This window comes from Salmo trutta, unplaced genomic scaffold (assembly GCF_901001165.1).
Source record: "Salmo trutta unplaced genomic scaffold, fSalTru1.1, whole genome shotgun sequence".
Taxonomy (NCBI): Eukaryota; Metazoa; Chordata; class Actinopteri; order Salmoniformes; family Salmonidae; genus Salmo; species Salmo trutta.
Genome location: NW_021822351.1, coordinates 718,628 through 733,215, shown reverse-complemented (window position 1 = coordinate 733,215; position 14,588 = coordinate 718,628). Strand labels below are relative to the sequence as shown.

The following is a 14,588-nucleotide window of genomic DNA, read 5'->3' as shown; positions in this document are numbered from 1 at the left end:
TAATGGTGTTGTCAGAGCTGACAGAAGAGGAGAGAGGTTGGGTGTCCCGGGATGCTGTTAAACTGGAGAGTGGACCCTCACCGGGATGCTGTTAAACTGGAGAGTGGACCCTCACCGGGATGCTGTTAAACTGGAGAGTGGACCCTCACCGGGATGCTGTTAAACTGGAGAGTGGACCCTCACCGGGATGCTGTTAAACTGGAGAGTGGACCCTCACCAGGATGCTGTTAAACTGGAGAGTGGACCCTCACCAGCATGCTGTTAAACTGGAGAGTGGACCCTCACCGGGATGCTGTTAAACTGGAGAGACTTTGGGAGTCCCGGGATGCTGTTACACTGTAAAGGCACACACAGTGTTAAACTCGAGAGTGGACCCTCACTGTGATGAGTTTTTAGCCCTTTCATGACACATCCATCCCTAAAAAACATATCATTTTTATGTAAACCAATAATGATTAAAGTAAAGGAGGTGGACCTCTCCAAACCAATAATGATTAATGTAAAGGAGGTGGACCTCTCCAAACCAATAATGATTAATATAAAGGAAGTGGACCTCTCCAAACCAATAATGATTAATATAAAGGAAGTGGACCTCTCCAAACCAATAATGATTAATATAAAGGAAGTGGACCTCTCCAAACCAATAATGATTAATGTAAAGGAGGTGGACCTCTCCAAACCAATAATGATTAATATAAAGGAGGTGGACCACTCCAAACCAATAATGATTAATGTAAAGGAGGTGGACCTCTCCAAACCAATAATGATTAATATAAAGGAGGTGGACCACTCCAAACCAATAATGATTAATATAAAGGAGGTGGACCTCTCCAAACCAATAATGATTAATATAAAGGAAGTGGACCACTCCAAACCAATAATGATTAATGTAAAGGAGGTGGACCACTCCAAACCAATAATGATTAATATAAAGGAGGTGGACCACTCCAAACCAATAATGATTAATATAAAGGAGGTGGACCACTCCAAACCAATAATGATTAATATAAAGGAGGTGGACCACTCCAAACCAATAATGATTAATATAAAGGAGGTGGACCTCTCCAAGGCACCTCCCACTCTGGACTTAGAGCTTCACATTCTCTCTGAGTGAGGATGACGGAGTCACTCATTTCCATCGTTCCTCTAAAGAAGAGAATGCCTGGGACTATAACTAAGAAGCCGTAAGAAAGAGGAGATGAAGAAGAAGGATTTAAAAGTTGTGAAACTAGAAACTCCCGCTAAACGCTGTTTTGAAGCCTGGACTATAAACGAAGTACAGAAAGCCTTTATGAAGGCTAGCAGTGGACTGTAACTTCCTTTGCCGTGATGAAGTTGTGTAACCGGGGAGCGCTGATGCTGGTGACCACGGCGTTATCCTTCATAGCGTTCAGCCTGATGACCATCGCAGTGGGAACGGACTACTGGCTGTACTCCCGGGGCGTCTGCCGGTCCAAGACGTCGCTCCATGACAACGAGACCATCCGCAAGAACGAGGTGGTGATGACGCACTCCGGGCTCTGGCGCACCTGTTGTCTCGAAGGTGACTGTTAACGGGTTGTTTATTTTGATTGATTTGATTGGATCTTTTGGTTACGGGTTTAAAGTACAACTATTGCAGTTTGGGTCAGTTTTAAGTGTTGATTTGATTGGATCTTTTGGTTAAGAGTTTTAAACGTGTGTGTGTGTGTGTGTGTGTGTGTGTGTGTGTGTGTGTGTGTGCTGGTCACCGATGGTGTCCGGATGGGTCTGGCTCTGCTTTTGATTCCGTAGAGTTTAACACAACCCAGTCTACATTAGAACAACCAAGTAACATAGGGAACACACCCACTCCACTGGGCACCGACATCAGTTCGACGTCCAGTTATGATTTACGTTTGGTTGAGTTGTCAATTTACCGTTTATCAACATGAATATAATTGGATTTCAGTTACAAGTTGGGTGAAAAAAAATAGGAATGATGACTTTTTGAAAATCCAAGCAGTTTCCCACGTCATCACATTGATTGGTTTATTGTTTTAAGATGTGGAAACAACGTTGATTTAAAAACAAATGTGCCCAATGGGACAACCAGACACACAAATCAAATCAAAATGTATTTGTGACATGGGCCGAATACAACTGGTGTAGACTTTACCGTGAAATGCTGCTTACGAGCCCTTCACAATGATGCAGAGTTTCTAAATGAAATTGGGACACTAGAGGAATTAAGTGGTTAATACACCAGAATGGAGCTGCGGTGGCTCCTTGACTTTTTACACATTCTGTTGTGTTAAAAAGTGGGATTCTAATCCATAATGACCAAGCGCAAACAGTTTTTTAGATATTTTTGCTAATTAAAAATAAATAAAGAGATACAGTACCAGTCAAAGGTTTTAGAACTCATTCAAGGGTTTTTCTTTATTTTTAATATTTTCATTGTAGAATAATTTTTAATATCTACATTGTAGAATAATAGTGAAGACATCCACACTATGAAATAACACATATGGAATCATGTAGTAACCAATAAAAGTGTTAAACAAATCTAAATATATTTTAGATTTGAGATTCTTCAAAGGAGCCACCCTTTGCCTTGATGACAGCTTTGTAAACTCTTGGCATTCTCTCAACCATCTTCACCTGGAATGCTTTTCCAATAGTCTTGAAGTAGTTCCCACATATGGTGAATACTTGTTGGCTGTTTTTCCTTCACTTTGCGGTCCAACTCATCCTAAACCCTCTCAATTGGGTTGAGGTCGGGTGATTGTGGAGGCCAGGTCATCTGATGCAACACTCTATCACTCTGCTTGGTCAAATAGCCCTTACACAGCCTGGGGGTGTGTTTTGGGTGTGTGGAGGTGTGTTTTGGGTCATTGTCCTGTTGAAAAACAAATGATAGTCCCACTAAACAGATGGAATGGTGTATCGCTGCAGAGTGCTGATCTGCCCTGCGGTTGGAACCAAAAATCTCAAATTTGGACTCATCAGAGTTCAAATTTCCACTGGTCTAATGTCCATTGCTTGTGTTTCTTGGCCCAAGCAAGTCTCTTCTTCTTATTGGTGTCCTTTAGTAGTGGTTTCTTTGCAGCAATTTGACCATGAAGGCCTGATTCATGCAGTCTCCTCTGAACAGTTGATGTTGAGATGTGTCTGTTACTTGAACTCTGTGAAGCATTTATTTGGTCTGCAATTTCTGAGGCTGGTAACTCTAATGAACTTATCCTCTGCAGCAGAGGTAACTCTGGGTCTTCCATTCCTGTGGCGGTCCTCATGAGAGCCAGTTTCATCATAGTGCTTGATGGTTTTTGCGACTGCACTTGAAGAAACTGTCAAAGTTCTTGACATTTTCCAGATTGACTGACCTTCTTGTCTCAAAGTAATGATGGACTGTCGTTTTTCTTTGCTTATTTGAGCTGTTCATTCCATAATATGGACTTGGTCTTTTACCATATAGGGTTATCTACTGTATACCAACCCCACCTTGTCACAACACAACGGATTGGCTCAAACACGTTAAGGAGGGGAAAAAATCCACAAATTAACTTTTAACAAGGTACACCTGTTAATTGAAATGCATTCCAGGTGACTAGCTCATGAAGCTGGTTGAGAGAATGCCAAGAGTGTGCAAAGCTGTCATCAAGTCAAAGGGTGGCTACTTTGAAGAATCTCAAATATATTTGTTTAACACTTTTGTTTTGGTTATTACATGATTCCATATGTGTTTTTTCATAGTTTTGATGTCTTCACTATTATTCTACAATGTAGAAAATAGTAAAAAAATCAGAAAAACCTCTTGAATGAGTAGGTGTTATTAAACTATTGCATCATCTGTGGATCTGTTGGTTCCTCTCTTGTCCAGGTGGGTGAGGGCAGTGTGGAGTGTGATTCAGATTGCATCATCTGTGGATCTGTTGGGGCGGTATCAGAATTGAAGTGGGATGATGTGTGTCATAACCAGACTTTGTTTTTGTACCTTTATTTAACTAGGTAAGTCAGTTAAGAACAAATTCTTATTTTCAATGACGGCCTAGGAACAGTGGGTTAACTACCTTGTTCAGGGGCAGAACGACAGATCTTTACCTCGTCAGCTCAGGGATTCGATCTTTCAACCTTTCGGTTACTAGTCCAACGCTCTAACCACTAGGTTACCTGCCACCCAGTTTCAAAGCACTTCATAATTACAGATGTGATGTGCCTTCAGGGCGATAGTCATTTAGGAAGGCTACTTTGGAGCTGTTAAGGACAATGATGGTCAGCTTGATTAGAGACCAGGAGAGATTGAAAATGTCCTTGAAGACACTTGGCATGTTTTGAGAACGACCCCTGGTATTGTGTCTATTCTAGAGGCGAAAGAAACGCACACCTGTTTAGGAGAGGTGCTGGCTAGCAGAGTAGAACACCTGTTTAGGAGAGGTGCTGGCTAGCACAGTAGAACACCTGTTTAGGAGAGGTGCTGGCTAGCACAGTAGAACACCTGTTTAGGAGAGGTGCTGGCTAGCACAGTAGAACACCTGTTTAGGAGAGGTGCTGGCTAGCACAGTAGAACACCTGTTTAGGAGAGGTGCTGGCTAGCACAGTAGAACACCTGTTTAGGAGAGGTGCTGGCTAGCACAGTAGAACACCTGTTTAGGAGAGGTGCTGGCTAGCACAGTAGAACACCTGTTTAGGAGAGGTGCTGGCTAGCACAGTAGAACACCTGTTTGGGAGAGGTGCTGGCTAGCACAGTAGAACACCTGTTTGGGAGAGGTGCTGGCTAGCACAGTAGAACACCTGTTTGGGAGAGGTGCTGGCTAGCACAGTAGAACACCTGTTTGGGAGAGGTGCTGGCTAGCACAGTAGAACACCTGTTTAGGAGAGGTGCTGGCTAGCACAGTAGAACACCTGTTTGGGAGAGGTGCTGGCTAGCACAGTAGAACACCTGTTTGGGAGAGGTGCTGGCTAGCACAGTAGAACACCTGTTTAGGAGAGGTGCTGGCTAGCACAGTAGAACACCTGTTTAGGAGAGGTGCTGGCTAGCACAGTAGAACACCTGTTTAGGAGAGGTGCTGGCTAGCACAGTAGAACACCTGTTTAGGAGAGGTGCTGGCTAGCAGAGTAGAACACCTGTTTAGGAGAGGTGCTGGCTAGCACAGTAGAACACCTGTTTAGGAGAGGTGCTGGCTAGCACAGTAGAACACCTGTTTAGGAGAGGTGCTGGCTAGGGGAGTAGGACACCTGTTTCGGAGAGGTGCTGGCTAGGGGAGTAGGACACCTGTTTAGGAGAGGTGCTGGCTGGCAGAGTAGAACACCTGTTTAGGAGAGGTGCTGGCTAGCAGAGTAGAACACGTAAAAGATAAAGGAGAGCCGCACACTGTAGGAGCTCCGATGCAAAAATATTTATGTCCAACGTTTCGACAGACAAGCTGTCTTCATCAGGGTATAATAATTCTGTCTATTCTGACACACAACACAGAAACACACAATACACAACACACACACACACACACACACACACCGCACATATAACACACACACACTCTAATGTTTGCTGACCTCTATCTGTTAAACATCGAAGTGGTTTAATGAGTGGACACACTGTTAAAGGACATCAATGGTGTGTGTGTGTGTGTGTGTGTGTGTGACTGTGTGTGTGTGTGTGTGACTGTGTATATGTGTGTGTGTGTGTGACTGTGTATTGAGGACCATTGAACAGTTGACAGCCCCTTTGGGGAAGATCACTCCAGGACTTTTAGTGCTCTGCTCTGACCTGGCAGTTGGCAGATGTAACTATCAGAATAAAGGAAACATTAACATATTAAGTGTCTTAACAGGGCGTTGGACCACCAGCCAGAACAGCTTCAATGCTCCTTGGCATAGATTCTACAAGTGTCTGGAACTCTATTGGAGGGGTTTAACACCATTCTTCCACCAGAAATTCCATCATTAGATGGGATGTATACCTGTATGTAGTACTATTAGTACTATATATATGTTATAGTATGTTGGATGTATACCTGTATGTAGTAATATTAGTACTATATGTATGTTATAGTATGCTGGATGTATACCTGTATGTAGTAATATTAGTACTATATGTATGTTATAGTATGTTGGATGTATACCTGTATGTAGTAATATTAGTACTATATATATATGTGTGTGTTATATTAGGCTGGGATGTGTACCTGTATGTAGTACTATTAGTACTATATATATGTTATAGTATGTTGGATGTATACCTGTATGTAGTAATATTAGTACTATATGTATGTTATAGTATGCTGGATGTATACCTGTATGTAGTAATATTAGTACTATATATATATGTGTGTGTGTTATATTAGGCTGGGATGTGTACCTGTATGTAGTACTATTAGTACTATATATATGTTATAGTATGTTGGATGTATACCTGTATGTAGTAATATTAGTACTATATGTATGTTATAGTATGCTGGATGTATACCTGTCTGTAGTAATATTAGTACTATATATATATGTGTGTGTTATATTAGGCTGGGATGTGTACCTGTATGTAGTAATATTAGTACTATCTATATGTTATAGTATGTTGGATGTATACCTGTATGTAGTACTATTAGTACTATATATATATGTGTGTGTGTGTGTTTATATTATGCTGGGATGTGCATGTTATATTATGCTGGGATGTGTAGCTGTATGTAGTAATATTATTACTATATATATGTTATAGTATGTTGGATGTATACCTGTATGGAGTAATATTAGTACTGTCATGACGTGGCCCTCTTTGGGTATAGCGAGTGCCTTCCCCCTCTCTCTCCCTCTTACACCCAGGCTCTGTTATCTCAGGTTGTAAATTCCTAGAGGAGACTCTCCTCAGGGCCAGGCAGTATAGCAAGCAGAAAGAGACACATAGAGAGAACAAAGGAACTTCTTCTACATCACAGAACTTGAGAACTGAACAATATCCATGTTTTGGAGAATGTGTAAACGGTCGGTGGAGAAACCAGCTACGACCCGGTCCGTTTTGTTTTATGATTGAGAGAATTGTATTTCTGTTTAAAGTCATTGGCCCGCCCCATGAGCACAGACATCAATCTGGCGTCATGGGACAGCCCTTTTCTACTGTTACGAATATAACCCTCAGCTGAAGGAATTCCCTTCAGACCATGCGTACCTCGATCACAGAGGGGGCGAAGGTTTGAGTAGAGACTATAAAAACTTCAGTATAAGCTAACGTGTAATGGTCGCTGAAACTCTGAGACTATCGATTCTGACAGAATAAGAGCAAATCTTCGATACTAATTACTAGTCTGCAGCTAGAAGTTATGTCGACCTGAAATGCGAAGACCGACAACTGCTGAAACATCTATTCTATAAGAACATTTCTGAATGGGACTCTGAAGTATCCATTCTAACAACGAAAGACTTCATGGGAGAGAGAGAGACTTTGAACCTTCCAACAGAAAGACGGATGATTCCAACAGAGATCACGAAGACACACTGAGCGTAAATATATAATGATTGCAATTATTCCTGAATGAGTGAGCGTTCATGTGCAAAGGATTAGCATTTTGTCATGACGTTGCCCTCTTTGGGTTTTCTATGCCCCATCCCCCTACCTCTGTCTCCCACACCCAGGCTCTGTGAGAGCGGTCGTAAATTCCTAAAAGAATGTCCTGCCTCATGGCTACAGTTTTGAGACAGAGTGGGTTTCATAGAAAGAACCAAGGGGTTCTCCCACCTCACAGAATTGGAGAACTGAACAATATTTATGTTCTGGAGAAGGTATAAAAGATCGGTGAAGAATCCAGCTACGAACTGGTCCATTTGGTACAATTTTGTGAAGCTCATGAGAGACAATACGGCCACATTACCATGGCGCTGTTTATATAGTAGCCTCAGTTGTGAGACTTACATATAATGGTTGTATAAAATGAATGAATAAGGATAAAGCTATTTGGAATATGTTGGGATGCTTGTAAGATGTTAATGTGAGAGAATTGTACCAAGTCATCGGCACGCCCCCATGAACAGACGGGACCTGGCGTCATGAGACAGCCTCTTTTTCTGTTATTCCGAATATAACCCCCACCCAGGGTTTCTATCACCGAAGACCGACGAAACATCTGTCCTATAACGACATTAATGAATGTCACTTTGAAATACCCATTCTGAGAGAGAGAGAGAGAGAGAGAGAGAGAGAGAGAGAGAGAGAGAGAGAACAAACTCTCCAACAGAACGAACTTTTCAACAAGGATCCCAACGACACACTGAGTGTAAATATATATATATTGATTGCAATTGTTCCCGAATGAGTGCGCGTTCATGTGCAAAGGATTAGCATATCAATTGTTATAATTATCAACTCTTTTGTCTAACAAGCCGCCATGCCGGCGGCTTGTTAGACAACAAGCACCACTAGGGCACATTCTCCTATCATTTCCTTGTAACCATATCTACTGTTTGTTATGCATTTCTGTGAATTACTTAGTTAGTAAATAAATTATTTTAAGACAATTGATGTATGGATGACTCATAGTGAAGACTGGGTTCGTGCAGATAACCAACAATTTACGACGTTTGGAATGAGACTGACGAGGTAAAGAATACATCATTAATCCGAAGACTAATAGATCAGATATTATGATATCTGAAAGTTATATTAGGAAAATTATAACTTTGTAATCTGAATATTTTCCTTGGTGCCCCGACTTCCTAGTTAATTACCGTTACACGATTAATCAGTTTAATCACGTAATAATAATTACAGAGAATTGATTTGATAAAATAACAGTCTTCACTTTAATGATGCCAAAGACACGACAATACTATATATATATATATATATATATATATATATATATATATATATATATATATACAGTGAGGGAAAAAAGTATTTGATCCCCTGCTGATTTTGTACGTTTGCCCACTGACAAAGAAATGATCAGTCTATAATTTTAATGGTAGGTTTATTTGAACAGTGAGAGACAGAATAACGACAAAAAAGTCCAGAAAAACGCATGTCAAAAATGTTATAAATTGATTTGCATTATAATGAGGGAAATAAGTATTTGACCCCTCTGCAAAACATGACTTAGTACTTGGTGGCAAAACCCTTGTTGGCAATCACAGAGGTCAGATGTTTCTTGTAGTTGGCCACCAGGTTTGCACACATCTCAGGAGGGATTTTGCCCCACTCCTCTTTGCAGATCTTCTCCAAGTCATTCAGGTTTCGAGGCTGACGTTTGGCAACTCGAACCTTCAGCTCCCTCCACAGATTTTCTATGGGATTAAGGTCTGGAGACTGGCTAGGCCACTCCAGGACCTTAATGTGCTTCTTCTTGAGCCACTCCTTTGTTGCCTTGGCTGTGTGTTTTGGGTCATTGTCATGCTGGAATACCCATCCACAACCCATTTTCAATGCCCTGGCTGAGGGAAGAAGGTTCTCACCCAAGATTTGACGGTACGTGACCCCGTCCATCGTCCTTTTGATGTGGTGAAGTTGTCCTGTCCCCTTAGCAGAAAAACACCCCCAAAGCATAATGTTTCCACCTCCATGTTTGACGGTGGGGATGGTGTTCTTGGGGTCATAGGCAGCATTTCTCCTCCTCCAAACACGGCGAGTTGAGTTGATGCCAAAGAGCTCCATTTTGGTCTCATCTGACCACAACTCTTTCACCCAATTGTCCTCTGAATCATTCCGATGTTCATTGGCAAACTTCAGACGGGCATGTATATGTGCTTTCTTGAGCAGGGGGACCTTGCGGGCGCTGCAGGATTTCAGTCCTTCACGGCGTAGTGTGTTAGAAATTGTTTTCTTGGTGACTATGGTCCCAGCTGCCTTGAGATCAATGACAAGATCCTCCCGTGTAGTTCTGGGCTGATTCCTCACCGTTCTCATGATCGTTGCAACTCCACGAGGTGAGATCTTGCATGGAGCCCCAGGCCGAGGGAGATTGACAGTTATTTTGTGTTTCTTCCATTTGCGAATAATCGCACCAACTGTTGTCACCTTCTCACCAAGCTGCTTGGCGATGGTGTTGTAGCCCATTCGAGGCTTGTGTAGGTCTACAATCTTGTCCCTGACATACTTGGAGAGCTCTTTGGTCTTGGCCATGGTGGAGAGTTTGGAATCTGATTGATTGATTTGCTTCTGTGGACAGGTGTCTTTTATACAGGTAACAAACTGAGATTAGGAGCATTCCCTTTAAGAGTGTGCTCCTAATCTCAGCTCGTTACCTGTATAAAAGACACCTGGGAGACAGAAATCTTTCTGATTGAGAGGGGGGTCAAATACTTACTTCCCTCAATAAAATGCAAATCAATTTATAATTTTTTTTACATGCGTTTTTCTGGATTTTTTTGTTGTTATTCCTCTCACTGTTCAAATAAACCTACCATTAAAATTATAGACTGATCATTTCTTTGTCAGTGGGCAAATGTACAAAATCAGCAGGGGATCAAATACTTTTTTCCCTCACTGTATATATATGTTATAGTATGCTGGGATGTATACCTGTACGTAGTAATATTAGTACTATATATATGTTATATTTGGCTGGGATGTATACCTGTATGTAGTAATATTAGTACTATAGATATTTTCTCTGTGAAGGGACGTTCAGAGGGGTGTGTAAAGAAACCCCTGAACACCTCTGTTCTCTGTGAAGGGACGTTCAGAGGGCTGTGTAAAGAAAGCCCTGAACACCTCTGTTCTCTGTGAAGGGACGTTCAGAGGGCTGTGTACAGAAACCCCTGAACACCTCTGTTCTCTGTGAAGGGACGTTCAGAGGGGTGTGTAAAGAAAGCCCTGAACACCTCTGTTCTCTGTGTAGGGACGTTCAGAGGGGTGTGTAAAGAAATTGATTATTTCCTTGAGGATGCAGACTATGAACAGGATGCTGCGGAATACCTACTGAGTGAGTACACATGCACACACACACACACGCACGCACGCACACACACACACACACTGAATTTTGAGTGTAATTCTGACTTTTCTCTCTTTTTGTGTGTGTGTGTGTGTCTCTCTGTGTATGTGTATGTGTGTCTGTTGAAGGAGCAGTGAGAGCCTCCAGTATATTCCCCATAATGAGTGTAGGTCTGTTGTTTCTGGGAGGAGTGTGTGTGGCCGGCAGCGAGTTCTACAAGACACAACACAACGTCATGCTTAGCGCCGGGATACTGTTCGTCTCCGCAGGTCAGCTCTCTCTCTCTCTCTCTGTGTCTGTCTCTCTCTGTCGCTCTCTCTGTCTCTGTCTCTGTCTCTCTCTCTCTGTGTCTGTCTCTGTCTCTCTCTCTGTCTCTCTCTGTCGCTCTCTCTCTCTCTCTCTCTCTCTCCTACATCTCAGCTAACTCTCTCTCCACTCTCCAGGCCTCAGTAACATCATTGGCATCATCGTCTACATCTCGGCTAACTCTGGCGACCCGGGTCAGAGCGACAGTAAGAAGAGTTACTCCTACGGCTGGTCCTTCTACTTCGGGGCGTTGTCCTTCATCTTGGCTGAGATGGTGGGCGTTCTGACAGTCCACGTCTTCATAGAACGCCACCGCCAGCTCCGTACCCGCGGTCGCCGCTCTCTCACCAAACCCCCTCTGTTCCGCTCCGCGTCCTACTACAGCCGTTACAACCGCTACAGACGCCGCTCCAGTTACCGCGGCAACGTGGACTCTCGTCACTCGATATCGTCGGCGGGGCAGCTGCGACCTCGTGACCCCTCGCCGTTGCCGGCGGCCCTGTCGGTGTCAAAGGTTGTCGCCGCGGGGCCAGCGGGGTCGGAGTTCACCCTGTTCACGTTGGCCCCACACAAACTAACCCCGCCCAACAACAAGATGGCAGCTGCCACAGGAGGAGGAGGGGTGGATGTCGCGAGGAGCGTTTTCCTGTCACCACTGACAAGCAAGCCCAACAACAAGGATATGTTGCCTAGCAATGCTGCCAACAGGAGGACAACACCTGTCTGAGAGAGGGAGGGAAGGAAATAGAGAGAGAGAGAGAGACAAGGGGGGAGGATGAGCAAATGGGAGTGAGGAATAGAGGGAGGAGTGGAGGAAGGGAGGGTAAGGGAAGTATGGAGAGAGAGAAAGGAGAAGAAGAACATGGATTGTTGAGTCCTACTCTGACAGGATGGAACACTGCCTCTGTCTGATGACCGTAGAACAGACAGGATGGAACACTACCTCTGTCTGATGACCGTAGAACAAACAGGATGGAACACTACCTCTGTCTGATGACCGTAGAACAAACAGGATGGAACACTACCTCTGTCTGATGACCGTAGAACAGACAGGATGGAACACTACCTCTGTCTGATGACCGTAGAACAGACAGGATGGAACACTACCTCTGTCTGATGACCATAGAACATTTACAACACTCATATTACTGTGCAGAACAGTATAGAATTGATCTGTCTGTTCAGTTTGTTTCCTGGAAGCTTAAATGACCCCTGACCTCTGTCGAGAGCCAATGACAGACCCAGATCCAGTGTAGCTGTCCGACCTGACATCCAATAACATCCCTTTTGTTTTCTATTACAAAAGCCTTCTCTTTAAAGATGTGTATTCTGCTGACTAACCTCTAGTAACTCTTAGTCGGCCCTCACACTGTCTACAATAAATACACTGACTAACCTCTAGTAACCCTTAGTCGGCCCTCACACTGTCTACAATAAATACACTGACTAACCTCTGGTAACACTTAGTCGGCCCTCACACTGTCTACAATAAATACACTGACTAACCTCCAGTAACCCTTAGTCGGCCCTCACACTGTCTACAATAAATACACTGACTAACCTCTAGTAACCCTTAGTCGGCCCTCACACTGTCTACAATAAATACACTGACTAACCTCTAGTAACCCTTAGTCGGCCCTCACACTGTTTATGAAAAATACACTGACTAACCTCTACATTTACATTTACATTTACGTCATTTAGCAGACGCTCTTATCCAGAGCGACTTACAAATTGGTGCATTCACCTTATGATATCCAGTGGAACAACCACTTTACAATAGTACATCTATATCTTGTTGGGGGGGGGGGGGGTTAGAAGGATTACTTTATCCTATCCCAGGTATTCCTTAAAGAGGTGGGGTTTCAGGTGTCTCCGGAAGGTGGTGATTGACTCCGCTGTCCTGGCGTCGTGAGGGAGCTTGTTCCACCATTGGGGTGCCAGAGCAGCGAACAGTTTTGACTGGGCTGAGCGGGAACTGTGCTTCCGCAGAAGTAGGGAGGCGAGCAGGCCAGAGGTGGATGAACGCAGTGCCCTTCTTTGGGTGTAGGGACTGATCAGAGCCTGAAGGTATGGAGGTGCCGTTCCCCTCACAGCTCCGTAGGCAAGCACCATGGTCTTGTAGCAGATGCGAGCTTCAACTGGAAGCCAGTGGAGTGTGCGGAGGAGCGGGGTGACGTGCGAGAACTTGGGAAGGTTGAACACCAGACGGGCTGCGGCATTCTGGATGAGTTGTAGGGGTTTAATGGCACAGGCAGGGAGCCCCGCCAGCAGCGAGTTGCAGTAATCCAGATTGGAGATGACAAGTGCCTGGATTAGGACCTGTGCTGCTTCCTGTGTAAGGCAGGGTCGTACTCTGTGAATGTTGTAGAGCATGAACCTACAGGATCGGGTCACCGCCTTGATGTTAGCTGAGAACGACAGGGTGTTGTCCAGGGTCACGCCAAGGCTCTTAGCACTCTTGGAGGAGGACACAATGGAGTTGTCAACTGTGATGGTGAGATCATGGAACGAGCAGTCCTTCCGCGGGAGGAAGAGCAGCTCCGTCTTGCCGAGGTTCAGCTTGAGGTGGTGATCCGTCATCCACACTGATATGTCTGCCAGACATGCAGAGATGCGATTCGCCACCTGGTTGTCAGAAGGGGGAAAGGAGAAGATTAATTGTGTGTCGTCTGCATAGCAATGATAGGAGAGACCATGTGAGGATATGACAGAGCCAAGTGACTTGGTGTATAGCGAGAATAGGAGAGGGCCTAGAACTGAGCCCTGGGGGACACCAGTGGTGAGAGCATGTGGTGTGGAGACGGATTCTCGCCACGCCACCTGGTAGAAGCGACCTGTCAGGTAGGACGCAATCCAAGAGTGAGCCGCACCGGAGATGCCCAACTCGGAGAGGGTGGAGAGGAGCATCTGATGGTTCACAGTATCAAAGGCAGCAGATAGGTCTAGAAGGATGAGAGCAGAGGAGAGAGAGTTAGCTTTAGCAGTGCGGAGAGCCTCCGTGACACAGAGAAGAGCAGTCTCAGTTGAATGACCAGTCTTGAAACCTGATTGATTTGGATCAAGAAGGTCATTCTGAGAGAGATAGCAAGAGAGCTGGCCAAGGACGGCACGTTCAAGAGTTTTGGAGAGAAAAGAAAGAAGGGATACTGGTCTGTAGTTGTTGACATCGGAGGGATCGAGTGTAGGTTTTTTCAGAAGGGGTGCAACTCTCGCTCTCTTGAAGACGGAAGGGACGTAGCCAGCGGTCAAGGATGAGTTGATGAGCAAGGTGAGGTAAGGGAGAAGGTCTCCGGAAATGGTCTGGAGAAGAGAGGATAGGGTCAAGCGGGCAGGTTGTTGGGCGGCCGGCCGTCACAAGACGCGAGATTTCATCTGGAGAGAGAGGGGAGAAAGAGG

The 14,588-nt window shown here is 44.3% G+C and overlaps 1 protein-coding gene across 1 annotated transcript; it reads left to right on the top strand.

Annotated features, from left to right (window-relative positions):
- Positions 1–1,286: 1,286 nt before the first annotated feature.
- Positions 1,287–11,916, top strand: LOC115181928 (voltage-dependent calcium channel gamma-3 subunit-like). The gene is made up of 4 exons (XM_029743621.1): positions 1,287–1,543; positions 10,788–10,871; positions 11,012–11,152; positions 11,327–11,916. The coding sequence occupies exons 1-4, from the start codon at positions 1,330–1,332 to the stop codon at positions 11,914–11,916; spliced, it is 1,029 nt and encodes a 342-aa protein (XP_029599481.1). The 5' UTR covers positions 1,287–1,329.
- Positions 11,917–14,588: the final 2,672 nt, after the last annotated feature.